The 27,834-nt window shown below is 50.1% G+C and overlaps 1 protein-coding gene across 1 annotated transcript in view; it reads left to right on the top strand.

The window, feature by feature from the left end:
- The window catches only part of MAP3K9 (mitogen-activated protein kinase kinase kinase 9), an 82,880-nt gene extending 55,334 nt beyond the window's left edge, over positions 1-27,546 (top strand). Inside the window, exons 4-11 of the mRNA XM_079769217.1 lie at positions 1,850-1,998; positions 2,929-3,104; positions 7,034-7,274; positions 8,870-8,992; positions 10,307-10,460; positions 14,924-15,036; positions 15,976-16,779; positions 18,870-27,546. Coding sequence (XP_079625343.1) covers positions 1,850-1,998; positions 2,929-3,104; positions 7,034-7,274; positions 8,870-8,992; positions 10,307-10,460; positions 14,924-15,036; positions 15,976-16,779; positions 18,870-19,354 — 2,245 coding nt within the window. The 3' untranslated portion in view covers positions 19,355-27,546. The remainder of the gene's footprint in view (positions 1-1,849; positions 1,999-2,928; positions 3,105-7,033; positions 7,275-8,869; positions 8,993-10,306; positions 10,461-14,923; positions 15,037-15,975; positions 16,780-18,869) is intronic.
- The last annotated feature ends 288 nt before the right edge of the window (positions 27,547-27,834 follow it).

The raw sequence follows: 27,834 nt of genomic DNA, 5'->3' as shown, positions 1-27,834 counted from the left end.
GATATGTTTTTATTGAAGGGAGAGAGAGAGAAAAGAAACATTGACCCATTTGCCTCCCATATTCACCCTAACTGGGGATCTGAACCTGCAACCTGAGTAGGTGCCCTGACCGGGAATCAAACCCAAGACCTTTCAGCATATGGGACGACACTGTAACCAACTGAGCCACACCAGCCAGGGCAAGATCTGTATCTTTTATCCTGTATCCTAGTGTGTGGCATTGAGCTTGATGCATAATAAATATTTAATAGATGTTTAAAATGAATGAATAAATGGTGGTGCATTTGAATCGGATCTTGAAAGACGATTAGAGTTTACCAGGCAGAGAAATGGTAGAAGGGCATTCTAGAGAGAAAGAATGGAAAGGTGGCTCAGGGTCCACCATGACTTACTTCATGTATGCCCTTAATATATGCTGCTCAACCTATCTAGAGCTTGCTTTCCTCATCTGCAAAATGACGATGAAACTTACCTTGCAGGTTTGTTGTAGGGATTCAAGATGGTGTTTGTAAATGGCATAGCACCCTGCACATGCCAGGTACCACGATAAAATAGATACTGGGTTCTTTCTTTCTTTCTTTTTATTTAATTAATATGACTTTTTGTTGTTTGTAAACTACTGATGAATATTTTAAAATTTGAGGTTTGTGTTGAAAATATGAAAAGAGCCATTGTTGCAACCGTTCATGGCCTTACATTTCCTTGTCCTGACTCATTCCTGGAAGGATTGAACACTCCATATTTTGTCTAGTTCTGATTGTGAACTCATAGAATAGTTATTCCGCTGAGCTCTGTACTCCTCATTCTCTGGCTCCTAGGACCTGTGAAAAGAAATTTTTCATGTCGACTTGCAAGGTAGGGAGGGAGCTCTGACGTCTTCACAGCTGGTGATCTGCTGTGCTCCAGTGGTGCAGGCCACCCTGGCGAAACGTCCCCTTTGAATTACTCAGCGGTGTCCATTAAGGACTCACACTGATGGGGGTAGGAATCTATTCAACCTAGTGGGCATTAAAGAAACCTTTTTAAAGATTTTAGGGGAAAAAAATCTGTTTGTTTGGAGTGGTCAGCTTTCTGTGTTTCCAAAGCTAAAATATATACACTGAGTGGCCAGATTATTATGATATCTGAATGCATAATAATCTGGCCACTCAGTATATATATATATATATATATTAGAGGCCTGGTGCATGAATTCGTGCATGGGTGGGGTCCGGCCAACCTGGCCAGGGGAAGGGTACATGAGCGGTTGGCCGGCCTGCCTGCTGGTCGAACTCCTGGTCAAGAGGACAATTTGCATATTAGCCTTTTATTATATAGGATATACAATGAGTGGCCAGATTATTATGCATTCAGAGATCATAATAATCTGGCCACTCAGTGTGTGTGTGTGTGTGTGTGTGTGTGTGTGTGTGTTATTTTAGTCATAGATATATGACTAAAGCCGAACTTTTTTAAAAAAACAGAAAAAATGTATTTTGGGGATGCTGCCCCTTCTCCCAGTTTATTACATTAACAATAACAACAACGAAATAGCTGTGGCCCTTGAGCACTGATTTGAACACTAGAGGAGCTCAGTTAATGTCGTGAGTCTTGAGAGACTGCTAGTGTTATTTGCCCTTTATAGGTGAGGAATTTGAGGAGCAGACTTTGAAACCAAGTGTGCCTGACTCCAGAGTTTTTGCTTTCTGCCAGAAGGCCTTATGGTCCCCCTTTCATATTACGTTACGACGTCCATTTTGTTAGTCTCCCTACATGCTGGAGAGCGTGTGGCATGCTCAGCAAGCACGCATGAATGAACTATTTCAGTGCAGCTGCACCTGGGGTAAGCACGTCTTCTTCTTCTCCCCAGCTATGGGGTGCTGCTTTGGGAGCTACTGACTGGTGAGGTGCCCTTCCGAGGGATCGATGGCTTGGCAGTCGCTTATGGAGTGGCCATGAACAAACTCGCCCTCCCCATCCCTTCTACATGCCCAGAACCTTTTGCCAAACTCATGGAAGGTAAGTGATCCCTCGCCAAGACAAAACTGGAGACAGTTCACCTTCCTATCTGCACTTGATAGATTTTGGCCAATTCTGCAGGATCAGTTACTGAAAGAGGAGATGAAGTATTAGTCACTCAAGGAGGAATCCTATAGGTGGTTGGAAGAGCTACTTCAAGATGATGTTAGCGCCCTGATAGTTGCTGTCACAACTGTCCCTTCTGTCCTTCTCCAGTGACTATAGATCTTAACTTAGTAACTAAAGCCTGCTATCCAGTTCTTCATCATATTATTAACTCAAAAGAAGAAGGTATAGCAGCTTTTATTTTAGGACCTCTGCATGTCTTACATCTAGAAATAAAGAGCACCTGAGAAGAAAGGAACTCTCAAAGTCATCTAGGCAAACCCCACAATTTTGTGAGAAATCCAAAGCGGAGAAAAGCAAAGTGGATGGGTGGCCACTCCATTAGTAAGAGCTGAGCTAAAAGTAGAAAGAATTCATTTTTCCTGACTCCCACTCCAGTGCTGTTGATCATTGCCTTCTCAATTGCCCATTGAGGTGGGGGAGGGTAGCTCATTGGGTTTTGGAAAATTGAGGCCCAAGGTGTAGTTACCCACTATAGGACTGGAATCGTGAGTAACTGGATAAAGTGTGGCAGTGAACTTCACACAAGGGAACTCTTTGGACTTGCCTTTCTCGTGCTGAATCAATAGTCACCATTGGATGGGTGCACATGTGCAGCATTTTCTTAACAAATTCACCCTCTTTGATTATGATGCTGGGCACCTGGCTTTACTTCCTAAGCCCTGTTTGTGGACCTAAATCCCAGTCTCTGTTTCTGAAAGGAGAAGTGAGAGGTAGTTGTCTGGTAAAGGAGGTCATAATATCCTAAGTCTAACATTTGCCTCTGTCCATTCATGCTTTTTGTCTGCTCACGTGCTCGTGAAGATTGCTGGAATCCCGACCCCCATTCACGACCACCCTTCACAAATATCCTGGACCAGCTGACTACCATAGAGGAGTCTGGTTTCTTTGAAATGCCCAAGGACTCCTTCCACTGCCTGCAGGATGACTGGAAACATGAGATTCAGGAGATGTTTGACCAACTCAGGGCCAAAGAAAAGGTAAGAGAAAAAAGATAAAGTCATGCATTGGATCCGTGAGCCTTCTCTGCTGGGGCCTCTGGACAGATCCTGACACGACCACCTTCCTGCTTGGTTTGCAATAACAGGGCAGCTCTTTCCTTCCAGGCTTTGCATGGGAAGAATTCTCCAGGCCTCAGGTGTGACCTGAAATGGTATAGACTTTTTCTTCTTTTGGAAATAAGGCAGGAATAAGCAGGGGGAGTCGGAGCCAGAGCTCTCCTTGAGCCTATCTACTTCATTGTCCAAACTGAGGGAGCACACCATTGGGCAAGTACCAACGTGGTGTCTCACCGGCCAGCTGAAAATGCAAAAGGGTTCTCGAAAGGTGTCTTGGCTTTGCAATGGACTAGTCGAGGGGTTAGCTTGATGCACGGGTACTTCGACATTGAGAAAAGTTATCAGAGCACCTTGCCAGTGTCTTTTGGTATCAGAATCAGAAATAGCATGTGGGCTAAAAATACTACGGATCTGAAATTGTTTGGCATTTTTCATGTTTTTCTGAAAAGGGCTGGCAACCAGGGAGTTCAGAGACTTAGCCAGGTAGAGGTCCATCTTCCTGTTTTGTGGCCATTCCGTAAATGTCCCCTTTCTGTGCCCTTGGTGCAGTCAGTGTCCCCACAGGTAAAGTTAATCAAAGCAGCTGTGTTGCTTTATACTGCAGGGGCCTAACTAAATCTAAGGGCTACAGCGAGGGCCAGGAGGGAGGTCTATATATAGACCTGGTTAATTTCTCTTTCCCTTCTCACTCCCCACCATGGGAATTTGGGAAGCAATATGATAATAATGGTAGCTAAAATTACACATATCTTTATGACTTCCCAGTTCTTTCACTTGAAAGGTCTGCTAAGACCTTTTCATCCTTTTCATCCAGGAGTCTTATGCCCCTGCCACCGTCATGTGGGGCAGGTGTCATTATCTTTTTCTTCTCAGAACTGAGGGTCAGTGACTTGTCTAGATAAGTGGGGAACCAAAAACTTCAACCTGGGTCTTCTGATTCCCAAATCATCCCCTTCCCAGTATCATCATTGTTCCCTAAACAAATGACTTCAACATCATTTCCGGAGCTGATGTAACGAGATTGAACTCTTTTTATTCAGCAGAGCAATCCTAAACTTTATACTGTTTGACAAGTGAGTGAGCATTTTGCAGGGGAGTGGAGTGAGCTGATGACGAATCTTTAAGGATCTCAGGGGGAGATGGGGAGAGACCTGCACTGACCATTGAGCAGAACGATTAAAAGAAACTGTTCCAACTAGAAAAACTGCAGAGTTCCTGGCCTTTTGTTAGATTGCTGAATTGCTGACTCTCAGTTATTTCTTTTAATTAATGAAATTATAAGGGTACCAGCCAATAAAAAAAAAAAGAAAGTTGGATTTTGTCAATAAGTAGTTACTAGGAAAAGTCAAACCCATTCTCACAATAGCTAACATTCGTAGAGCAGGTACTATGTGCTATGGTCTGTTATTTATTTATATGAATTCTTACATAATCATACGTAACGAGATAATAATTGTCTTATGTTATACAACCCTGTGAAGTTGGTGCTATTAACTCCCTATCACAGATGAGGCCCATAGTAAATTGCCCAAGGCCACAATTCAGGCAGTTTGTTCAGAGTCCTTGCTCTTAACTACCACGCTGTGATGCCTCTCCTCATAAGGCTCGTAGTTGGGCAAGTGAGGGTAAGATAAATAATGAGCTTTGTCTCTGGAGTGATTCCTCTTACGTTACTGTATGTAGACAATATGATTGGCACACTATGAGGTTGACCCCTCATAGGTGTTTCACAAGAAGGGGATTTACCATGTTTGAGGTTCTTCCACGTATATGGTGCCCTAGGCGAGTACTCTGTGAATGTCTTGCCTTCCTGTGTGATTCAGCTTATTCTTCAGGTTGGCTCAACCTACTGCTTCTAGGTATTGTGACCTGGCTTGGTCTCTGGACTGGGGTTGGGGTTCCCTTAAAGGAAGGAGCTTAGCCTCAAACCATCCCTTAGACAAGAGCATGCAGGAGAGAGGACTTAGAAAAGCTGGTATTAGCTTGCACTGTTCAGCTTTCCCACTTAGCAGCACATGGTAAATTACTACAACCACCCAGCAGTAATTTTTCTGATTCGTCCATGTGTTTGTGTTTTCCTGATGGTGGAAGCTAAGTCGTGGCACAGGGAAGCCAAGGATTTGGAAGGTGCACCATTGACCTCTTTGGAGCTTATTTCATCAAAGTAGAAGCTCAAAAGTTCAAGCTCATCTCGTAGATACTTATGATGAGTCTATGTTCCCATAAAGGAGGATTGCATTTATAAAAATGTCTTCTGCCTCCTTCTTCTTTCTCATTCACTCATTCATTCATGGACCCAGCAGTTATTCAGCAACTATTGAGCACCTGCCATATACCAGACAGTTTCCTAGGGGCTAATCCTCTTCTCATTTCTCATTCTATTACTTTTATGGTTATTTTTATCTTCTCTTGAGAATGGAAGACTAGTCGGATAAAAAGCTCCTCCCACCAGAACATTTTATTCCCGTCTCTGTGCTCTCTTCTGCTTTCTACCTGCTGCTCAGCTTCCCCAATACGTGCTCTCATACTTTTTTTTAAAAGCTCTATAAGTTTCTTATCTACAGTATTTTGTTTTTGTCCGGAATGACTCCTTCTAGTGGAGCATGTCATTGAGAATTTTAAGTTTTGACCACAGAAGTGTTGCTCTGGCTTCTTTATTAAAGAAGCATTCCACTTTGTACACATGGTTCTCCTAGGTTATTGACATGAGAGCTTTCTTAAATTTCCCCTTATCCTCACCCCCTTCAGTCCTAGGCCTGGAGTATCCAGTGTGAAAAGTTTAGATTCCATATTTTAAAATTTTATGCACATGCTTTGTTCTCTTTCCTATTTCCTGATTCCATGTCTCCCACCTCTTCCCAGGACTCCGTGCTGGGTTCATTGATAAATTCACGCAGAAGGAAAAGGGGGTTCTGCCCACCTAATGTGGCAGTGGTTCTAGAGCAAGTGCCTGGCAAAGATGTCAGGAAATGTTCTCTCTTCTCTTGGCTGCACTGTCGCCATCCTTCCAGAGCAAATGGCTGTCCTTTAAGATAAGAGGAGCGTTCCGACCACATGCCTCAGCTGACTCACTCACCTAGTGAGCATGCCTCCCCTACCTCTGCAACAGCCACTCTGGAAATCTGTGTGTGTTTCTAAAATATTTTTTAATTGATTTCCGAGAGGAAGGGAGAAGGGAGAGAGAGAAACATCAGTGATGAGAGAGAATCATTGATTGGCTGCCTCCTGCATGCCTCCCACTGGAGATTGAGCCCACAACCCAGGTATGTGCCCTTGACTGGAATCGAACCTGGGACCCTTCAGTCCGCAGACCAACACTCTATTCACTGAGCCAAACCAGCTAGGGCTGTTTTTTTTATTTGAATGTTTTAGGTGTGCTGGCAGGGCGATTCATTTAGAGTGGGCACATTTTAAGGTAGAGCACGTTAAGTTGGCTCTGGTTTAAAAAAACACATTTTTACATGATGGAAAAATTTAAAGTAGAATCACATCTGTAAAATGTAAGTACATATATTTTCTACCCAACCCTGAATTTTTTCCCTAACTCGTAAGCAATCTTAATCAATAATCAAGGAACTGCTGGGAACTCTCAGTCCATAGCTTGGCCTCTGGCTCCTCTAGCTGTGTCCTCAGTCTGACTGTTCTGAGCTTGCCTTTCTCCACCATCCAGGTGGTCAGATGTTCGTTTACCAGCTAACTATGGTGCTGCCATCTCTGCTGGGGACTGGATGTAGGGGGCATTAAAGGGGCGCTCTGCAGATGACCCTGAGCACCAGCCTCCAGCCCTCAGGCCTCACCTTTCTGCACTGACACCCACTCCTACTCATGGTTCTGGGTCCTGCCGCCCCCAGGAGCTCCGCACCTGGGAGGAGGAGCTGACGCGGGCTGCGCTGCAGCAGAAGAACCAGGAGGAGCTGCTGCGACGCCGCGAGCAGGAGCTGGCCGAGCGGGAGATCGACATCCTGGGCCGCGAGCTCAACATCATCATCCACCAGCTGTGCCAGGAGAAGCCGCGGGTGAAGAAACGCAAGGGCAAGTTCCGCAAGAACCGGCTGAAGCTCAAGGATGGGAACCGCATCAGCCTCCCTTCGGGTGGGTGGCCGGGGACCCACTGGGATGTGGGCACTGGGTGAGGGGCTGGGGTGGCCAGGGGTGGGCGGGAGCCAGGGGCTGAGCTGGACACACGGCACCCTGAAGTCTCCACATGGAGCCGGCCTGGAATGGGCCATTCCGTAAACTGGCTGAACTGGCCTGCTGAAAAGCTACTCCAGTCCCGGGCACTTTGTGAGGGTGACTAGGCACAGAATGTGAAGGGAAGACACACTGGCGGTGGTCCTGACGGGCAAGCCCGGTCCGGCTGCTAGAAGCATGGCCGCTCACGTACGCACATCCTACCTTAGGCACATCTGGCGAAGGAAGCGTGTCATGGTGGGGAACAGAGATTCCGGAGTATGTATGTGTGAGAAAGAGAACTCTTGCCTCTGCAAAATCACTCGTCTCAGGGTTCCTTTAAATAATTAGTTCACTGCGTGCAGTTGAGATTAGGACTAACGTGTAAGAACCTGATTTACACCTATCCTTTCAGAAACACGTCGGCTGAGTACAGGTACCTTTGTGGTATGCACAGACTCGGGAAAATGCAAAGAAATAGCAAACGAGGCATTAGAATCCTGTGGGGGGCACGGTACCCACGGAGGGAGGTGAACGCTCAAGTGTGTGTTTATGTAGATGAGAAAGTTCACTGTAATCCGAGTCCTTAAGGCCCCAGGAAGCAAGCTTATTGGAAGTCAGGGAACGCGGGGAACAGGGCCCTGTAGGAGCAGTAGTGGGTGGTCTGGAGCACGAGGATGGAGGCGTACGCAGAGACAAGGGAATTCAGTCAGTGAAAGCCAGTGAATGTGTTCATGGGACCTGCCTGCTGGTTTCCTTGTGCATTTGTTTTCTTTGCAGGCGACACAGTCCCTAAGCACCTCTGAGCCTCCGGCATGTGCCAGCACACTGCTGCGTGCGGGGAAGCGATCGTTCCCACCTCAGGGAGATCACAGTCCAGGGGGCAGACTTAGGTGTCCACGTGCAGCTGTGATTATTAGACCTCTTTGATCGATGAGGAGAGTAACACTCAGAAGTTCAGAGCTGTACGTTTTCCATTGCTTAGGCCGAGCCGTAACCGCCTTTGAAACGCATCAGAATTCGGACCATTAGCTCCATGGCCCTCACGTCCCTAGGTTCCCACCAAGGGTTCGTTCTTATTCCCCTGCTCTGCCTGCACTTGGTGAGAAGCATTAGTCTGCCTGCTGGGGTCCCTGAGAAGAGGGGTGTGTACTAATAGATTATATGAAACGGAGAATTTCAAGTTAGACTTCCTAGAATAGTCCACAACTCTCAGGATCTAAAAAGGACTATTCTAAATGTGTAATTGCTACACCTGTGTCCATTTATGAACACTGTCTCATGACTTTCACTGGCATAAGGAATTTTCCTTCTCCTTGTATGTTCATCTTGCCATCCTGCCATCTTTTTTTGTGGGGAAAGAGATGATTCTGAAAGAGAACATTTCCCAGGTGAACAAGGAGTTTCTTAGGAAACGGGGCCTGTCCCTCAAGCCTGCCAGGAAGTGTGTGTTTTCTAGGAGGAACTTGGTTGTGGGGAAATGCTAATGCATGTGTGTTTAATCTTTCTCCAAGCAGATTTCCAGCACAAGTTCACGGTCCAGGCCTCCCCCACCATGGATAAAAGGAAGAGCCTCATCAGCAGCCGCTCCAGCCCTCCTGCAAGCCCCACCATCATCCCTCGCCTTCGAGCCATCCAGTGTGAGACTGTTTCCCAAATTAGTTGGGGCCAGAACATCGGGGGCACCTGTCCCCTACTCTGTCCAGCCACCGACTGGTCCAGGCTTGCACCGTCCATAGCTCCTGCCACTTCTCCTCGACAATGTGTATATACATGCACATATGTACGCAAACCTCAGCCTCCCCTTGTCTCCCTCCGTTAGCTTTACTGCTGCCTCCTCTTCCTCTTCCTCATAGTCAGATACCAGCAAAGGGGTCTGTGGGTTCTGTGGGTACAAAGCATTTTGGTGTGTGATGTAGATACAGGCTGGTACCGTGGCCTGGGCACCTTGTGCGCTCTGCCGTATTTGAGGCGTCATTGTCTGCCTTTTGTTCATGCTTCCCAGGGAAGGGTGTTTTCAAAGTGTAGGTCTTAAGAAAGCTTGCCAAGTATTTTACGATAGGCCAGATGGGGACTGATTTCAATTTTATGGCAGTGCTTATTAAAAAGAATTGATATATACACAAACATATATATGTTACATGCATGTGTGTGTATATATGTATGAATGAACTAGTTTCCCTGATTTAAGAGATTTCATTAAAAAAAAAATCCTGGATTTCTGGCTTTCCTTGAAAAATCAGATCACATCAGTGGACTCCCTTTTGCATGTGGCCGCAGTTGGCCGGAACCCACGGTGGCTTCCACATGCTCCGTGTTTTGCCTCAGTTCCCTCAACTGCTTATTTTTTGGCAACTGGCTCACTTCACTCATTTGTGGAATAAGCCAAGTCTCTGAAGCAGGTGGGTTTCAGCCCATGCTCAGAAGAGTGTTCCTCCCCTCTTATCTCTTCTATTTCTGTTCCTTTCCCCTGAACTGCCTTTTCCGGAGCCTCGAAACCCTCATTTGCTTCCTTTCCACTGCTTTTCTTACAAAAATTCCTGCACTTCCACACCTCCGTTGCCCCTTATCCCCGCCCACCCCACACTCTAGTTCCACCCAACCAAACAAATGGCTCAGTCAGATCTGTTTGGAACGCTGAGCTCTGGCTGGCCTGCGCTCCAGCTTTTCGTTGGACCCATGAGAAGCTAGGAAGGGCTTCCACGTTGGGTACTTTGAGAATGCTAAGTGAGTGGGGGCTGAGAACTCCGTTACTTTCCTGGAAGGATCCACTTGGGCAGAGTTTTTAAGGACGTGTGACTTCTTCCCAGGAGCTCCAACTCTGTGTGTGTGTGTGTGTGTGTGTGTGTGTGTGTGTGTGTGTGTGTGTGGTTCGCGTAGAGGCTGGTTTAGGGGGCAGGTGGGGGGCGCTGTCCATCTGTTTCCAGATCCCATCCAACCTTTGTTATTCACAGTGACACCAGGTGAAAGCAGCAAAACCTGGGGCCGGAGCTCAGTCATCCCAAAGGAGGAAGGGGAGGAGGAGGAGAAGCGGGCTTCCAAGAAGAAGGGACGGACGTGGGGGCCAGGTACACTGGGCCAGAAGGAGCTTGCCTCGGGCGACGAAGGGTAAGAGCCAGATGATGGGAAATTCTCATTTAAAGGCGGGGCACCTTTTAAATCTACTGTGTGAAGTACCTTTTTCTCTATTGTGCGTGTTTCACTTCTTCCTCAGAAATTATGAGCTTCTTGATCTTTACAACAGAGTTTGCCAATTTCCTTTTTCCCTGGAACCACCTAAGATAGGGGTCGGCATACTTTTTCCACAAAGGGCCAGGTAATCAATATTTTAGGCTTTGTGGGCCGTGTGGTGTCTATGGTAACTGCTCAGTTTCTCCGTGGCAGTGCAGAAGCAGCCACAGAGCATGGACGAGACCTAAGTGAAGAAGAGGTAGTGGGCAGGAGGTAGACCACGAGTGACCGTTCACCGACCGCCAGAGGAGCGCTACTCAGAGTAGCACGTCCCCTGAGGCTGAGCCAGGTGGACAGAGTTCTGCTGGAGCATTTTAATTGAACCTGGCTCTTCCCCAACACAACTGCTCAGGGGAAAGAAGGAAGAGCGGATTAGGGGGCCCTCTTGACTGGAGACTCATCCGGAAGCTGGGGCAGGCAGAATAATCCAGCCCTGGTAGAGCAGTTAGGTAGAACTCAGGGCCACTAGAACTTCTTTTGGGCCCCACTCCATAGGCACTCCGATGGGTGTGAGCGCCCCCTCTGGACAAAGCACAAAGCACGTCTTGGTGCCTTAGGTGCGCTTGTGTGTGCTCTGTGGGCTTGTGGCTTAGGACTCACATTCTCCCGGTCCTTGTCCTTCAGAGGCCAGGCATTTGTAGTGTACTAGTAAAGAGCTTGGATGCTGACCCTGAGCTCCCTGGGTTCGAATCCTGGCTCCACCATGCCTAGCTGTGGAACCTTATGTTTTCTTATCTATAAAATGGGGATTATATCCATACCCGTCTCATGGAGTTGATGGAGGAGCAAATAAGCTCATCTTTGTGAAGTGCCAGAGATTAGCTGGCTCATCGTAAGCAGGTGCAAAATTTGCTATGCTTCTCCCATGCTTTAATGCAATTCTATTTCATACCTGAAGAACAAACATGATGGTTTATACTTCTTATTCTTGGTGTGAGAATCTGGAACCATGCTTTTTTACTTTTCCTAGAGTGAGTATAAGCAGCAACCTGCCTCACCCTTTCTAGTGGCTTTCCGAAGAGCTTCCAAGGTTGAATAGTAGACTTATAGGTGCCCTCAACCTATAATTGGCCTTCGTGTTCCTCCAAACACTAAGATTTTGCGTCCAAAATCTAGTTCGCTATGTCAGATCTGAGCCGAATGTGAAAATGCTTTGGTTCATAAAGGATTGACTATTTGAAGCCAGGCTTTGGAGATTGCTAGCTACCTTGGAATAGAAAATTTAAATACTTAAGCTGTGCGGACTGGACCCCCTGGGATGGCAAGTTGCTCTGCTGCACTAAGTTCACAGGAGCAGGAGCCCCTTGGTCTGTCCTCTGCGCCCTGGGCTGGAGAGAAGAAACTCAGTCCCTCTGAATCCCATGATATTTCTGACATTAGTGTGATTACAGATAGGACTTACCAGGTTGGCTAAGGATCCCAATTGTTTCTGTGGTTTGGCTTCATTTAAAGATTTTTTTTTCCCTTGCTAATAGATTAAGTTTACTTAGCAGTATAAAATATTAACTTTGGAATTTTCTTCCTCCTTATATACATTTGCCCACAAAACTTTCTTTTTAAATATATTTTTTTCCAATCCTCACTCGAGGATATGCCTTCATTGATTTTTGAGAGAGAGGAAAGGGGGGTAGGGAGTTACATTGATGTGGAGAAAAACATTGATCAGTTGCCTCTTGTACGTGCCCCAACCGGGGATCGAGCCTCCAACTAAGGTATGTGTCCTGACCAGGAATTGAACCTGCACCCTTTTTGGTGTGTGGAATGATGCTCCAACAAATTGAGCCACCTGGCTAGTTTTTTGTTTTGTTTTTAGAGGGGGAGGGGAGAGAAAGAGAAGCATCGATTTGTTTTTCTACTGTTTTATGCATTCAATGGCTGATTCTTATATATGCCCCAACTGGAGATTGAACCTGTAACCTTGGCGTATGGGGGACATGATCTAACCAGATAAACTACCCGGCCAGGGCTACCCTCAAAACTCTTGAAGCAGTTCAAAATATGTGACTTCATTTTTCATGATTCTCAATTCCTATTTAAGAAATAAAATAGATTCTACCCAGTCTTGAATTAAAAAAAAACAACCCTCTTTAATGTCAGCAATTTTTGAGAGCCTCTATATGACAGTATTACTAAGTTTGTTCCCTGTCAGCTAAAGAAAATATATAGACATAAAGCTATATTGAATTTAGTAATGTTAAGTGAATTTGCATCTCTATATTTTAAAAATATAATAGTCCACATTTGTAGGGAACATATACACTTGTCTGTCGACAGCTTGGGTATCTGGAGTTCGAAGGCCCCGTGGAATGATGCTGTGGCTGCCCAGGGACCTTTGTCCCAGGGACTGGGCGGTCCTGATGTGTAGCAGCTCAAGCTGGGCCATCTTCTTAAGATCCTTCTATGGTGTGGGCTTTGCTGACCGGACAAGGGGAGGGTGGCTGGTGACGTAGCTCGAGTCCAGCCTTTAGGGGTCTCCTCTGGGAGAGGCTGAGCTGGATATACCTGCTCGGCCCTCTACTGATTCTCTGTGTTCATTGAAGATCCCCTCAGAGACGTGAGAAAGCTAACGGGTTAAGTACCCCATCAGAATCTCCACATTTCCACTTGGGGTGAGTCTAATCGTCACCCTTTCAAATGTATTGGCAATAATCCCCCTTCCATTTCCTTGTTCTCACAGTGCGCCTCATAGAATCCAGCCTCATTATTGCCAAGCTGTGCTGACCTTTTATTTATTTATTTATTTATTTATTTATTTATTTATTTATTTATTTATTATTTTTCAAGCAGTACCATCGTGCACCTTGGGAAAATTCCTGTGTTGGTCTGACTTTACCTTGTTCTTCACTTCCCTGATCACTCCGGTTATTGGGGTTCTCCTGGTAGTACCCTTAGTGTTAGGGAGACCGTAGTATGCATCCTTTGGTCTGCAGCTCTGGCTCTGACTATGCTAACCTGGATTTCCTTGGACCCAGAGCTGGAGGCAGTGTTGTCCTAAGATTATCGGGCAGAAGTCCCAGGCTAGGGGTTCTAGCAGCTTGCTTATCTCTGGCGGTGTATTTTGGTTCACACCACTGGTGGCTAGAATGTATTCTAATCCATTGGTATTTGTGATAGCACATGAAACAGATCTGAAGTCATGGAAAAAGTTGGTTCTTCTCTCTCCCTCAAGATAAGCTGGGAAGAGTGGGCTTTCGTTGAATGGCTCTTTCTAGCCCCCAAATGAGAGCCATTTCAGGTTCTAATCCTGGTATCTCTTAGGCCAGTAGTTGGCAAACCGCAGCTCGCGAGCCACATGCGGCTCTTTGGCCCCTCGAGTGTGGCTCTTCCACAAAATACCACATGTGTGCACGCATGCACAGTGCGATTGAAACTTTGTGGCCCATGCGCAGAAGTCGGTTTTCGGCCTGGGCGGGTCTATTTTGAAGAAGTGGTGTTAGAACACTCAAGGGGCCAAAGAGCCGCATGTGCCTCGTGAGCCGCAGTTTGCCGACCACTGTCTTAGGCACCCATAGCATAGATTCCTGTCCTTCCTCTCATTGTCCTCAAGGGAAAGGCCAGTGCTTCTGGGCCCCCGACTCCGCCCCCCGGCCCCCCCCCCCCCACACACACACACCTGTAAGGGGGTTGGTGGGCTTCCCAGTCTGTGTCTGGAGTTGCTGGCTTGCTAGTGTGAGCTGATTCCAGGGATGAAAGCGAGCTCCTGTCCTTTTGCTCTCCAGTCCCAGACAAACGGAGGGCCCGAATACAGCGTTACGTACTCCCCACATAGGTCTGTCCCAAAGTGCACTGGGTTGGAGCAGCTGTGTTGGTTGATTTTTGATTTTGGAAAGTGAATGGCTTTGAAAGGTGCCTGAGCATGCCATAAGCTTGGACGGAGAAACGGAGAAATGATGTGAGTGGAGCGACCTGGCCGTCTGTGCCTGCTCCTCTGCCCGGGGCTTGGCTCGCATGGCATTGCAGTGTTTCTGGTGTCACCAGTGCGTTGTATTCAGTGTCTGTGGATGGATGGCCTCTCCCTTAAGATGGGCTCAGGCAAGACCCTGGCCGGTGCTGGGCAGTCCTTATTCCTTCTGTCCTCTTCCCGGCCTGCCCATCAGATCCTTCCACAGCCCTTAGCAGCATGCGAAGGGGGTGGGTCATGCCACTGCTTTTCTCTCCCTGGAGCATGTGCGCTTTTGTTCATGAAGCCGGTGGGCTCAGTAAGGTTTGTTGCCTGTTCCCCAAGGCTCTGTAGGGCTCTGGTGTAATGAAGGGAGACACATTTCCACAGGCCCATGGAACTGAGGGTGGAGTAAGGATAGGAACCAGTATTAACGGTTTCCTCCTTTCCCCTTCTTTAGCCTCAAGTCCCTGGTAGATGGATACAAACAGTGGTCGTCCAGTGCCCCCAACCTGGGGAAGGGTCCTCGGAGTAGCCCAGCGCTGCCAGGGTTCACCAGCCTTACGGAGATGGGTAAGCATTGCCCTTGTCTATACTCTCCCCATGTTCCCCCAGGGAATTCTTGCCAAGCTTCTAGGACTGGGTAGGGCCCTCAGTATTACTTCCTGGGGTCGTCCCCTCTTTTATTCAAATCCTGGTCCCCCACCCGAGTCCCTCTTCGTTTGCCCTATTCCCATTTCATTGAATCTTCCCAAGTCACTACTGCTGCCATGGAGCCTGCCCTTGGCCTTCTGTCCCAAGGGGCCAGTGAGAGTCTCCTTAGGGCAGTGCGGAAGGGTGAGGCCTTAAATCAGGCATTTCCCTTTTCTGGGTCTGTTTCCTCATATTTCAGTGTAGGATGTCCATAAAACAGGAGATGGTGGCAGAGGCTGCGCAGTCTTCCTCTTAAGGGAGCTCACTGAATGGGTAAGGCCTTCTCCAGGCTCTCTCTCAGATAGTCATCCTCTTATTTATCTCTGTAGATTTCCAAAGTCATAGTAGGTCAGTCTATAGAGTAGGTTGGCCTTCACCCATGTAGGGGATTCTAATCCTTTGCAAGAGCCCAGTCTTCAGACAGATCTCTAGGCTGTCATTCTAGAAATCCAAGGTCCCTTGCAATTCCAAAGTGCAAAAAAAAATTAGGGATGTTTCTGTCTATCCATTGTTCTAGGAAACTCGCTGCTCTTCTTGTGTTGAGGGTCCCTAGGAAAGAAGTAGAAAATTAGCAAATCTGCTTCTGCAAGTAGGGAAACAGCTCTGGAATGGAGAGTGACTTCTCGCTGGTCACAGTTGAGTGTGGAGGGGGAAAGCCCTATTAGTTCAATGCCCAGTCCCCCATCTCGCCCATCTGACTATTTGACCTCTGTGTCCCTGACACTGAGCCAGGAGGCCTGGGTTGGGGAGAAGGACCAGCATCTTACTGTTGCTGCTGCATTCCCATTTCCTATTTCCCGTCTACTCTCAACTTCACAGAGGATGAGGACAGCGAAGGCCCCGGGAGTGGGGAGAGTCGTCTACAGCATTCACCCAACCAGTCCTACCTCTGTATCCCATTCCCTCGTGGAGAGGATGGGGATGGCCCCCCCAGTGACGGAGCCCACGAGGAGCCCACCCCAGTCAACTCAGCCACCAGTACCCCTCAGCTGACGCCAACCAACAGCCTCAAGCGGGGCGGCACCCACCACCGCCGCTGTGAGGTGGCTCTGCTTGGCTGTGGGGCTGTTCTCGCAGCCACAGGCCTAGGGTTTGACCTGCTGGAAGCTGGCAAGTGCCAGCTGCCTCTCCCAGAGGAGCCGGAGCCACCAGCCCGGGAGGAGAAGAAGAGGCGCGAGGGACTGTTTCAGAGGGCCAGTCGTCCTCGACGGAGCACCAGCCCCCCATCCCGGAAGCTCTTCAAGAAGGAAGAGCCCATGCTGTTGCTAGGCGACCCCTCTGCCTCCCTAACACTGCTGTCTCTCTCCTCCATCTCCGAGTGCAACTCCACACGCTCCCTGCTGCGTTCGGACAGCGATGAGATCGTGGTGTATGAGATGCCTGTCAGCCCGGTGGAGGCCCCACCCCCGACCCCTTGCACCCACAACCCCTTGGTCAACATCCGAGTGGAGCGCTTCAAACGGGACCCTAACCAATCTCTGACTCCCACCCACGTCACCCTCACAGCCCCCACGCAGCCCAGTGGTCACCGGCGGACCCCTTCTGACGGGGCCCTCAAGCCAGCGGCTCTCCTGGCCAGCAGGAGCCCCTCCAGCAACGGGCTGAGCCCCGGCCCTGGAGCAGGTGAGTCCTGCCCCCTCCTCTCTTCTCTTTCCTGCCTTTGTGCCTCCCCAGGAGTAGGGATGTTGGAGTGAACTCCATTCCTCCTCTGACTCAGCCAATCCAGATGGCTGATCTGTCCTGTGCCTCAGGGGGTCTTCCCCTGAGGAGCAAAAGAAGACAGGCAGGTTCTAGGAAGGACCAGAGCCGGGGCTTCGGCTCCTGTGGATGTTGGGGCCCTGGGCCTGGGAGAGCACAGGGCAGTGCTCTGGGCCTGGATGCAGAGGGCCAGCGTCAAGGTACAGGAGGGCGGGAGTCTAGTTCTGCTTGTTCCCTGCGGAAGAGATTGCAGTTACCGGAAGGAACCTGCCCTGAACTAGGGTGTTTTTTGCCATGTAGCTGTGCTCTCGCCTCTCATTATAGCATGAGTACAGGCACACTCATAAGGCAAGCTTCCACCCAGGCCTCGTGCCCTTCACCACTCACCCCTTACTCATGCCTGACTTTCCGGAAGTGGAGGTGTGTCCAGGTAAATCGCTGTGCTTGCGCATAGGCCTGCCTTCTCCATCTGACACCTGTGACACCTGGGCATGCCTGCGCCCTTCCCAGTCTTTCCCATCACTAGCCCTTCCTCCCTGGAAGACCTGGGTCTGAGTGGAAGCCGCCTCTAATCCCGTAGGAGACACGATGCAGTACTTTTCAAGGGGATTTGCCTGTAAATGATCATTGTATTCAACCTCTCAGCTGTCCCTCCCCTCTCTAGATTTTTTTGTTAAACATAAATATGTGACCTCTCCCTATATTACTCATCTTTTTTAGATTTCTGACACCTAGCTTTGTTCTCATCCCGTGTTTATACAGACATTTCCTTAAGTCATGGGTCAGCAAACATTTTTGGTAAAGGGCCAGATGATCCATATTTTAGGCTTGGTGGGTCATACAGTTTCTGTTGTAACTGCTCACCTCCACTGCTGCAGTGGGAAAGCAGGCAGTTGGTGTGGTTCTGTTCCAATAAAACTTTATTGACAAACACAGGTGGCTGACCTGTGAGTTGTAGTTTGCCAACATCTGCCTTAAGTCATTTTATTATAGATAATAGAGGCCTGGTGCATGAAATTTATGCACGGGGAGGGAGGGGTCCCCTCAGCCCAGCCTGCACTCTCTCCAATCTGGGATCCCTCTCACAGTCCTGGACCACTGCGCTCACCTGCCTGTCTGCCTGGTTGCCCCTAACTGCCCCCCACCAGCCTGGTCGCCCCATGCAGCCTGCTGTTCAATCATTTGGTCGTCCCTCACTCACCCCCCCTGCCGGCCTGGTCGCCCCTAACTGCCCCCCGCTGCCGGCCAGGTCACCCCCTACTGCCCCCTCCCTGCTGGCCTGGTCGCTCCTAACTGCCCTGCCCCACTGGCCTGGTCACCCCTTACTGCCCCCCCTGCTGGCCTGGTTGCCCACAACTGTCCCCCTCTGCTGGCCTGGTCGCCCCTAACTGCCCCCCCCCCCCACTGGCCTGGTCGCCCCCAACTGCACCCCCCCCCCCCGCCAGCCTGGTCGCCACTAACTGCCCCCCCCTGCCGGCCTGGTTGCCCCCAACTGCCCCCCACCCCCGCTGGCCTGGTCACCCCACGCTGCCTGCTGTTTAATCATTTGGTTGTCCCTCACTAACCCCCCTACCAGCCTGGTTGGCCCACGCAGCCTGCTGTTTAGTCATTTGGTCGTCCCTCACTGACCCCCCTGCCGGCCTGGTTGGCCCACGCAGCCTGCTGTTCAGTCATTTGGTCATCCCTCACTAACCCCCCTGCCGGCCTGGTTGTAGGCAGCCATATTGTGAGGGCATGAGGGTTAATTTGCATATTACCTCTTTATTATAGAGGCTAACCCCCATATGTCCCATTATTGTTGTCAGATATAGTGGCCATGGCCTTCTAGTTCACTATTGTATTTTCCAGTACCTCCCAACACACTGCATGGTACATAGTAGGTGCTCATTAAGTACTTGTTGTTTGTGTGATCCCAAGTGAGTAGGGCCTTGGCAAGGTGGGGATGGAGCTGAGTGTACCTGGCCCAGAAACAAGGGACTCTCATCTGATGCCTCTCCCTTTGTCTTTTTGACCAGGAATGTTGAAAACCCCCAGCCCCAGCCGAGACCCAGGTGAATTCCCCCGTCTCCCTGACCCCAATGTAGTTTTCCCCCCAACCCCAAGGCGCTGGAACACACAGCAGGACTCTACATTGGAGAGACCCAAGACCCTGGAGTTCCTGCCTCGGCCACGTCCTTCTGCCAACCGGCAGCGGCTGGACCCCTGGTGGTTTGTGTCCCCCAGCCACGCCCGTAGCGCCTCCCCGGCCAACAGCTCCAGCACCGAGACGCCCAGCAACCTGGACTCCTGCCTTGCTAGCAGCAGCAGCACTTTGGAGGAGCGGCCTGGGCTCCCAGCTCTGCTCCCCTTCCAGGCGGGGCCGCTGCCCCCCACCGAGCGGACGCTTTTGGACCTGGACGCAGAGGGCCAGAGTCAGGACAGCACTGTGCCCCTGTGTAGAGCTGAACTGAGCGCACACAGGCCTGCCCCTTATGAGATCCAGCAAGAGTTCTGGTCTTAGCCTGAAGAGGCTCCGGGGTGGGCAAGGGGGACGCAGGCGGAGATGGGGGAGCTGGCTGGCACAGCCCTTGCTCAGAGGTGGACCCCTGAGACCCAGGCCCGCTTCTTGCACTGATAATGCACTTTGAAGACAGAGGGGTGGAGGCAGAGCCACTTCAGAGGGGCTGTGTCCCTGCAGGGCCTTTACCCGTGTCCACTGGAGGGGCTGTGGCTGTCAGCTCTGGTTGTGGGGGATGGGGGGGTGCGTGCATGTCCCCCACCCTCCACAGTCTTCCTCGCCTTTAGGGTGACCCGGCGGCGTCACTCAGCCAAATCTGTCTGCTGCTCCCTCTCCTCAGCCCCCCTGGGTATGCCCAGAGCCTGTCCTGGGGGCCCTCTGTTAGCTCTGAGTTCAGCCTTCCCACGCATCAGTATTGGATGTTCTGTGATTGATTTTATTCCTCTTCCACATTCTTCCCCAACACCCACGAACCAGAGTCTTGTTGGATGTGAGCTTTTCTGAGTCCTAAGCCCTTTCATGCCAGCTGTGGGACAGATGGACCCAGCACTACCTCCCTGTACTTTCAGGTGCCCACCTATTGATTTGAGCCTGCCGGTGGTAGGGGAGCTGCCTCAGTGAGAACTGGGGGGGCGGGGAGGGTGTTAGGGAAAATACAGTTCAGCTGCAGTAAAGAGGGTAACGGAGTCTGTCTGTCCTTGTCCCTTTGGGCACCCATCTCCTCCCTGGGGTCCACCTATGGTCAGGCCAGGTTCTGATACAAACAAAAGCTCATCCCGTGATTCATTTCTTGGGATGCCAGAGACAAAGTTCCTCCGTTTGTCCCTTTTGTTGTCTGATCTTTATGTGTCATTCACTTCCCGCGAGCGTTCCTCCAGTCCCTGGAAGTAGTGGACTTTGGGTTGTGTATTTGGTTGGTAGATATCTCTGCATTGCAGCAGAATAGCATATGGCGTTGGGGTGGAGGGTCCTCGACACTGGGGGTTGGAACTGGGCAAGGGTGTCCCTTCTCAGCCAGGCCATCCACTCTGAAATGCCCGTGAAGTAAAACAGAGCCCTTGGAAGTACCTTCCGTGGCTGGATGTAGTGCGGCGGCGATGACTGTAAGGTGCTTAGTGAGCCACCCGTGTACAGTAGCCTCCAAGCCCCAGGCACTGGACACTGGCCAAGGACCCTTGTCTCTGTGCACAGATGGCCTCAATGCTGGACTCTGGAGCCAGGTAGGAAGGACAACAGTGGCCAACCCTGACTTTTCTGGAATTTGATTCCTAGACTTGAATGTTGAGCTTCTTCTGGAACTTTCTCTTGCGCGTCTTCACTACTCCACTCACTGTGAGGCCTCCTGCGTCCGTGGGAACAGTGGGGATAACAGCTTGATTGGGGGTAGAGTCCTTAGGTCCTGCTCCTCCCCCCTCAAGACTCTGTATGTTGCACCACCGCCTTTTATCCTGGAACGTTCCTCTGGAGATGCTGGTGGCCAGCCTGCAGGCTCCTTGCTCTTGCTGTCTGAATGTCAGAATGGGGAGAGCGGTGAAGCAGGTCCAAGTGATAAATACGCTCACTGCTCTCTCTGCACCTGTGACAGACACCCTGCCATGGGGATGGCAAAAGGGGTGACCTTGGCTTTCAAATCGTTCCTTGTTTTATGAGTCCACTGGCACTTTGGTTCAAGGGCCCCACCTAGTCTTGGCTGGGGAGGCACTATTGGTTTTGTGGCCAGGGTTTGCTCTTGCATCTCATCCTCTCCTTGTCTTTGTTCAGTGAAGCCTACATGTAGGAGATTATTTTTGCCCGGATTCCCCACTCCTTAGCTAGGCGGGGATAAACTGTGAGTCCTGTCAGCAGTTCCAGCCAGGACTCCTCTTCATTCCTGGTGGGGAGAGGGACACAGGTGGTCTGTTCTGTGTCCCTCCCTGGACTCTGCATAGCTTCAGTCTCAGCCACTAACACATCTGTAAGCCACTAAGTGGCTCTCTGGGGGATGTGGGGTGCAGCCTGCAGCGTGAGCCAAACCATGCTGACTCTGGATGGTGCTCTGTGGTGTGAGGCAGGGATGTTTCTGTCAATCATGTTCTACCTTTTGCCATGTTGTTAGGCAGTAGCCATCTTTCTTGGAAGTGTAACCGGCATAGCATAAACCGAATGACGGTCACTTGCCATTGAGTGGCAGTTGAACGCCGTTCTTACTCCTCCATCCAGGAGGGAGCCAGAGGCTGGGTCTCTGCGGAGGGAAGAACTATAACTGCCAGAGGCAGAAGCAGGGTTATTCTGAAAATGCTTCTGTGAGTTTCCATGATGATGGAGTTACCGTCTCTCTCTGATGGGCCCCTGGGATAAGGATCCTATAGGGTAGCAGGTTTGAGGTACTTTCTGTCCACTCAGGTTCCCTGGCCTCTGTGGCCATGGTCAGGCTCAGGTCTTGAACCTGGGGACCAGGGGGCCTCCCTTTCCCCTTTCCCCTTTCCCCTTTCCTCTCTCCTCAGAGACTTCCCCTTACTCCTGGCCAGTGCTCCTACATGGAAGATGCTGATCGGAAACAGACCCTGTTCTCTGCTCCTTATCCTTAGATCCTTTGGCTCCTTCCCACTGATGCTGAACAGAGATTATCCTTCATTTACCCCCTTGGGCATCCAGGCCACTGCCGGGGCTGAGTAGCTGTCCTGGATGTCCTCATATGTTATTTCTAAGAGACGTTGGTGAATGCTCTTAACTTCCCACCCTTTAGTATCCTGAGGGTTTGGCAGTTATGATGATGACGACGATGGTGGTGCTATCTTATATTGGCATGACTCGGAATAATGCTAACCTTTCGTCCTGACCTAGTACAGAATTACATCACTTTCCTTCTCCCTTTGATGTCCTTGCTGGTAGAGAAGGGGAAAGGCTTAAAGACAAAGGTTCAAGTGAAGAGGAATGAAAAAGCTGCTCGGTTGGATTTCTGAGTCGGGCACCAGGCTCTGAGGCCTGAACAAGTTGGCTGTGTTCCTCACTCTGCTTCTGCCGTCTGACCTCGGGCTTGTCTCTTCACTCTCAGATTTCCTCCCTGCAAAGGCCGCCGTCGCTTGCTTCCCTCCCAAGGGCAGTGAGCACAAGTATCCGCAGGTCAGTGAGGACGGACTGCTGAGGTTGGCAGTGGTTCTCACCCTTTACTTCTAGGGACTCGCCTGCTGTCTCCTCCTCTGTCTTCTGGAAGAGGAGTGGTTGGAAGCTGGCTTTGCGCGATTAATAGGGCCCAGGGTCAGGCCCGTGCTGTTCTCCTGCATTTATGTAGCACCTGATGTTCACAAGCCGCCTTCCAAATTCCCCCACTTAACGTGTCCCCACCACTCGTGTCTCACCGAGGAGGAAGTGGCTGGGGCCAGCATCGGAATGACAGCGTGGGGTCTCTGATTTCTTGGAGTCACTCCCAGAGTCTTACTTGTTTAGAGACTGGAATCAGGCCAAATCCTGGAAGCATCTTCGGGACAGGGTCAGCTGGCCTGTGGGACATGTGTCACGGTATGGGCTTCTTCCTCACACAGCCCTTTTCCCTCAGACCACGACTGCTCAGGGACGTGGTGGGACACCCAAGGGCAGCGAGGCCTGATTTTTTTTTTTTAATTGATTTCAGAGAGGAAGGGAGAGGGAGAGAGAGAGAGAGAGATAGAAACATCAATGATGAGAGAGAAACATCGATCGGCTGCCTCCTGCACACACAGAGGATTGAGCTCAAAATCTGGGCATGTACCCCGACTGGGAATCGAACTGTGACCTCCTGGTTCATAAGTCGATGCTCAACCACTGAGCTAGGCCAGCCAGCTGGGCAAGGCCTGACTTCTTGTCAACACTCTTGCTCCACAGTCCACACATTGCCCGCCCCTCCCCTACAAGGAGGGAAGCACCTCCTGAGCATCCCTAACTCTTCAAGCTTGCTATTAACAAAGCACAGAGCAGTGGGTACTGAAGATGGGATGGCTGTGAATGTCACTTCTGGCAGGCCCCTCAGAAAGCAGAGCGGGCCCTTTTCCTCTCATTAAGCCTTTGACTCAGGTGTGTAGCATCCTCAGGCAGGTCAGAACACTCCATTGCCAATTTTTTAAAAAATTAATCTTTATTGCTGAAAATATTGCAGATGTCCCCTTTTTTCCCCATTGACTCCCTTCACCCTGGACCCAACCCTGGTGCCCCTTTCTCCCCCCTCCCACCCCCTGCCCCAGGCCGAGTCCGTGGGTTATACATCCATTGCCTCTTGAAGGATTGGGGGAAGAAGCAGGTGCTGAGTTTCGGGAGGGCCGGGCTTTTCCTGAGGCCTGTCAGAGACTGCACCCCTGGGTCAGAGGAGAGGACAGCCTGCAGCTGGTGGTTGTGATGGGAAGTGAGGGAGGCCGCAGGAATGCGGAGATCTGAGCTGCCCATATACTAGGCGCGTGAGGTTGCAGATGTCGCTTCTAGTCCGTGGGCCTCAGCCCAGCCTTGAGCTGAGGACAGTGCCGCCCCTACCGAAGCACGAAGCCCTTCTAACTTTAAAATGTGTGGTCCTGGAGTCCCAGGCCAGCGCTGATAAGTCTCACCTTGCTAGATTGCTTCTCTTTGTGGAGAAAATTATATACGTGTTGGGGGAGGGGGGAAGTGGTTGTAGGTAAAAAAAATAAAATAAAATAGGGAAATAAGCAATTTCATATGCTTCCACCTACTAGACCACCGGCCTCTCTCCATGGCTTCAGGCCTGAGGATGATGTCCTGTGAAGCTACAGTTGTAGTCACACATTCCCAAATGTGCCTCTCTTCCTTCAGACGAATCATTGTTTTCTTAGATCAGCAATTCAAATGAATAAAAATCCACGTCTGAAAGGACAACCCACTGCTGCTTCCTCAGTCCGAGGCTTGCTCCTGGCCTGGCTGCCTGGGAGCTCACCAACTCAGGCACCTGTGTTGAAAGGTGGGAGGCAGAAATTGGAGTCCTGGCTGATTAAGGCTAATTAACAGGGCTCAGGTGCCTAATTAACTGGCCCAGCCCTGGGCCTTGGGCTGGCTGTGCAGGCCAGGTGAGCCCCTCCTAGCCTAGACTGCTCCGATGGTTGACTGAGTGTTTTCCTTTTGTCCTGAGGAGATGGGACAGGCCCCACCCCCGCCTTTGTCCATCTCCAGGCTTGGGCCCTGGAAGCAGCCTGGCCTCTGGGCTTCTGAGGGAGCCCTGGCATTTGCTCTTCCAAAGGTTGGGCTCCCTCCTTAATCTGGAGCCAGTAGGACTGGTCCTTCCTGATTCTCACGGTCTCTGCTTCCCTGCATCCCCTGCCCAGAGCCTTGCTGTAGGTCTCGAGCTCACAACTGCAGCTAGGAATCGAGAATGAGCCCTGGCTGTTGTGGTTCAGATGGTTGGAGCATTGCTCCATACACCAAAAGGTGGTGGGGTTTGATTCCTGGTCAGGGCACATACCCAGGTTGTGGATTCAATCTCCGGATGTGGTGTGTTACAGGAGGCAACCGATCAATGTTTTTTTTTTCTCTCTCTCTCTAAAAAAAGAGAGAGAATGAATAGAGAAGGGCCCAGTGGGTTCCCAGAGCCAGGAGCTTTTCCACGTCTCTCTTTGTTTCTCTTGGAAACACCCACCTTTCTCCTGACCCATCTTCCCTCCTGACTGGTCTGACCCTCCCTGCAGACACCCATGACCTAGTTTTACTACACGGATTGGCAGGCGTGGACCTGACAACTAGACAGGTGTCTCAGGACAAGACACTGGAGTACATTCCAGCCCTTTTCTACGATCGCACACGAGGCTGACATCCAGGAATCCTGGGCCCAGAGGTCAGCTGGGATTGATGAAGGAGAGTGGGGGTGGGGCGTGGATATTGGCACTTGCCTGCACTTGCTGGAGGCTAAGACCAAGTTTCAGAGGGAATGTGTTGCCCACATCCCTAAGCTCCTGCATGGACAGATCCTGGCTTTATTTAAAATCCTGATATTGTGCTCAACGTGGATTGTTTTCCCCATTAATTTTAGTTTTTTAAAATACGGCATTGAAATACGATTTATCTTGCTAACTGAGTCCTGGGTGCCCCCTTAAATTTTCCATCCAACGGGAGCACCTCAGCTGGGTCTGCGCAGCCGCTCAGGCAGAACTGAAGTTGGTGTTAGGATGTGTTTTGTTTTCCCTGGTTGCCCTTGCTCTACATCCCGCGTGAGGAGGTAGTTTTCTGGTCGTATTGGCGTTTAAATAGGAACATGCTGACTGTCATCTTAGGGCAGATTTCATCTTTGGACTTACAGTTGGGGGTGACTTTTCCTTGAAGTTCTCCAGCTTCCTTTCAGCCTCCCGAAAACCCTGAGGCCACTTAGAGGTATGTGTGTGTTTTAGGGGCAAGGTCTGTGATTCCAGGAGAGCGGGCCTTTTTGATTCTCACCTAGCATCTCTTTGGGACATCCTGGAACTCTTGGAGATGTGAATAAATCGTACTCGTTCTCTCCCAGATTTCAGAAAGGACTGAGGTGGGTGGAGGGGTCCTCACGCCCTTGCATGCCTGGAGGTGTTCAGTGCACTACGCTGTGCCTGGGTCCCCACGAGCCTTCCTCATGCCAGCCATCGCCTCCTTTTCACGGCCATTATCCTTCTGCCACCTTTGTTTCACTCTCATCGTTTATCTCTACCTCCTGTGCCAGGGCCATGCTGGCCGTGGCTCTTTTCCTCCCTGTCAGAGTGAAGCATAGACTTAGCCTGGTCTCCGCATGGCTAACAAGGAATAAGAAACCATACGTTTCCTCTATGTGGGCGGTGGTGTCCTAGAGGTATTATTATTACCGTTATTATTATTATTTTGATTCAATAATCCTGGGAGGGAAGGTATGACCCCCATCTGAGGATGTGTAAACTGAGGCTCAGATAATTCTATAACGTGCCCAAGGTCACACAGCTAGGAAGCAACATTACTGAACCGCTTGGCTCCAAAGTTGTCTCTCATTTTCCTCTGAGCACATTTTAGGCCACGGTGGAGAAGCCCTGGGATAAGACGGGCCTAGCGTAGGCCGCCTGAGCTTTGAGATGGCTCTGTGTCCAAGGGGGAGCGTGTCCTGTGGCTAATCCATCAGCCTTTGTCCCTGGGCTCACCCAGCAGGACCTGCAACCTCCCAGCTCAGCCGACTTCCTCTCTGCTCCTGGCTGCTCTCTCCACCGTTTCCACCATTTTGCAGGGGTTTGTTCCACGCAGGGGTTGAAGGCACCAATCCCGTAGCCATTCTCCCCGCACCACCGAAGGCCTGTGGGCCTCGCTCCTGTGTTGTCAGCCCCAGGGGCCCCATGACTGCCCTTTGCCACAGCTTCCACCCCCGTCCCTCCTAGTCTTTCGAGTTTGGAAGCCTTACTGTAGCTCCTCATTGGGAATTTGAAGTCAGGCTTTGCTTTTTGTTGCATTGAGAGCCATGTGTCCTTGGTACCCAGTTGTAGCAAAGAAGGGAGCTGATGAACTTGTCAATTTCCTCTAATTCTTTTCATCACCCACCCTGCACACATACACTCACATGCGCGCTGGCTCACACGAACATTTAGTCTGACGCTGTGTCTGTCTGCAGAGGATGAAGGAAAGGAGCTGGAGATGGGTTTTATCTCGCTTTCTTTGGGATTTGCCCCCCGTTCGAGCCTTTGAGTCTGGGTAAGGTGAAAGGTTGCACACGTGCTTGTTTTGCTCCTCTGTCACTAGCTACCAATTTTCGTTCCTAGGTCTTCTCTGGTCCATGTCCTGTCCATGTGTCCTGACCCTGTGTCCTTGAGTTCCCTCTTGCTTTGGGATTTAAGTTATTGTTAATTCGTCAACAATATTTAAAAATAGAAAAGTCCTGAAGGAAACTTTCCATGTTCTTTCCTTTGGCTTCTTGTTTTCCAGGTACTGTAAATTGTTGACTAAGGATGCCAAGCAGGCTTGGTTCAATGGCTAAACCTCTTATCGTATTACAGTGCAATGCTGGTCTCAGCCTGGTCTCACCGCCAGAGCACACACAAACTTGAATAAAACTGGTATAGCAATGACTTCTGGTCTACCGTGGTGCTTTATAAATTCGTCCTTGCCCCTCTTTTTCTTTGTAATTAAATAAGATGTCCAAGTAACTGGCTGTTTCTGGGGGAATTTCCACATGTAGGGAAAACATAATCAGAGAGAAATGGATACGGTGCAGGAAAGAGGTGGGAGAGGAGGCCCCCCGAAGGTCCTAGCACCCCCAGCTGAACGGTGCTGAAGCATGGCGCTGAATGACGTCTGTCCAGGTGATTCAGTCTCTTCTCATAACTGACTTTGGCACAGGTCATGGGTTTTGGCTTTCAGAGCCCTTAGCAAGTGTGTGTTGTCTCTCATTCTCTGCTGGTGAGTTGTGAATGGGGTTAAGAGGACAAACACAGATGGAGTTTCACACTTAGAGACAAGATTTGTTGGCTCTGAGTCATGGATTCCTTGTGGTCTTGAGAGTCTTAATGACACTTATGAGCTGTGTGACCTTGGGCAAGATGCTTAACCTCTCT

The sequence above is a fragment of the Cnephaeus nilssonii genome (genome assembly GCF_951640355.1).
Source record: "Cnephaeus nilssonii genome assembly, chromosome: 4".
Lineage (NCBI taxonomy): Eukaryota > Metazoa > Chordata > Mammalia > Chiroptera > Vespertilionidae > Cnephaeus > Cnephaeus nilssonii.
Note: the sequence above shows the minus strand (reverse complement) of the source record. Positions and strands in the feature narration are given on the sequence as shown.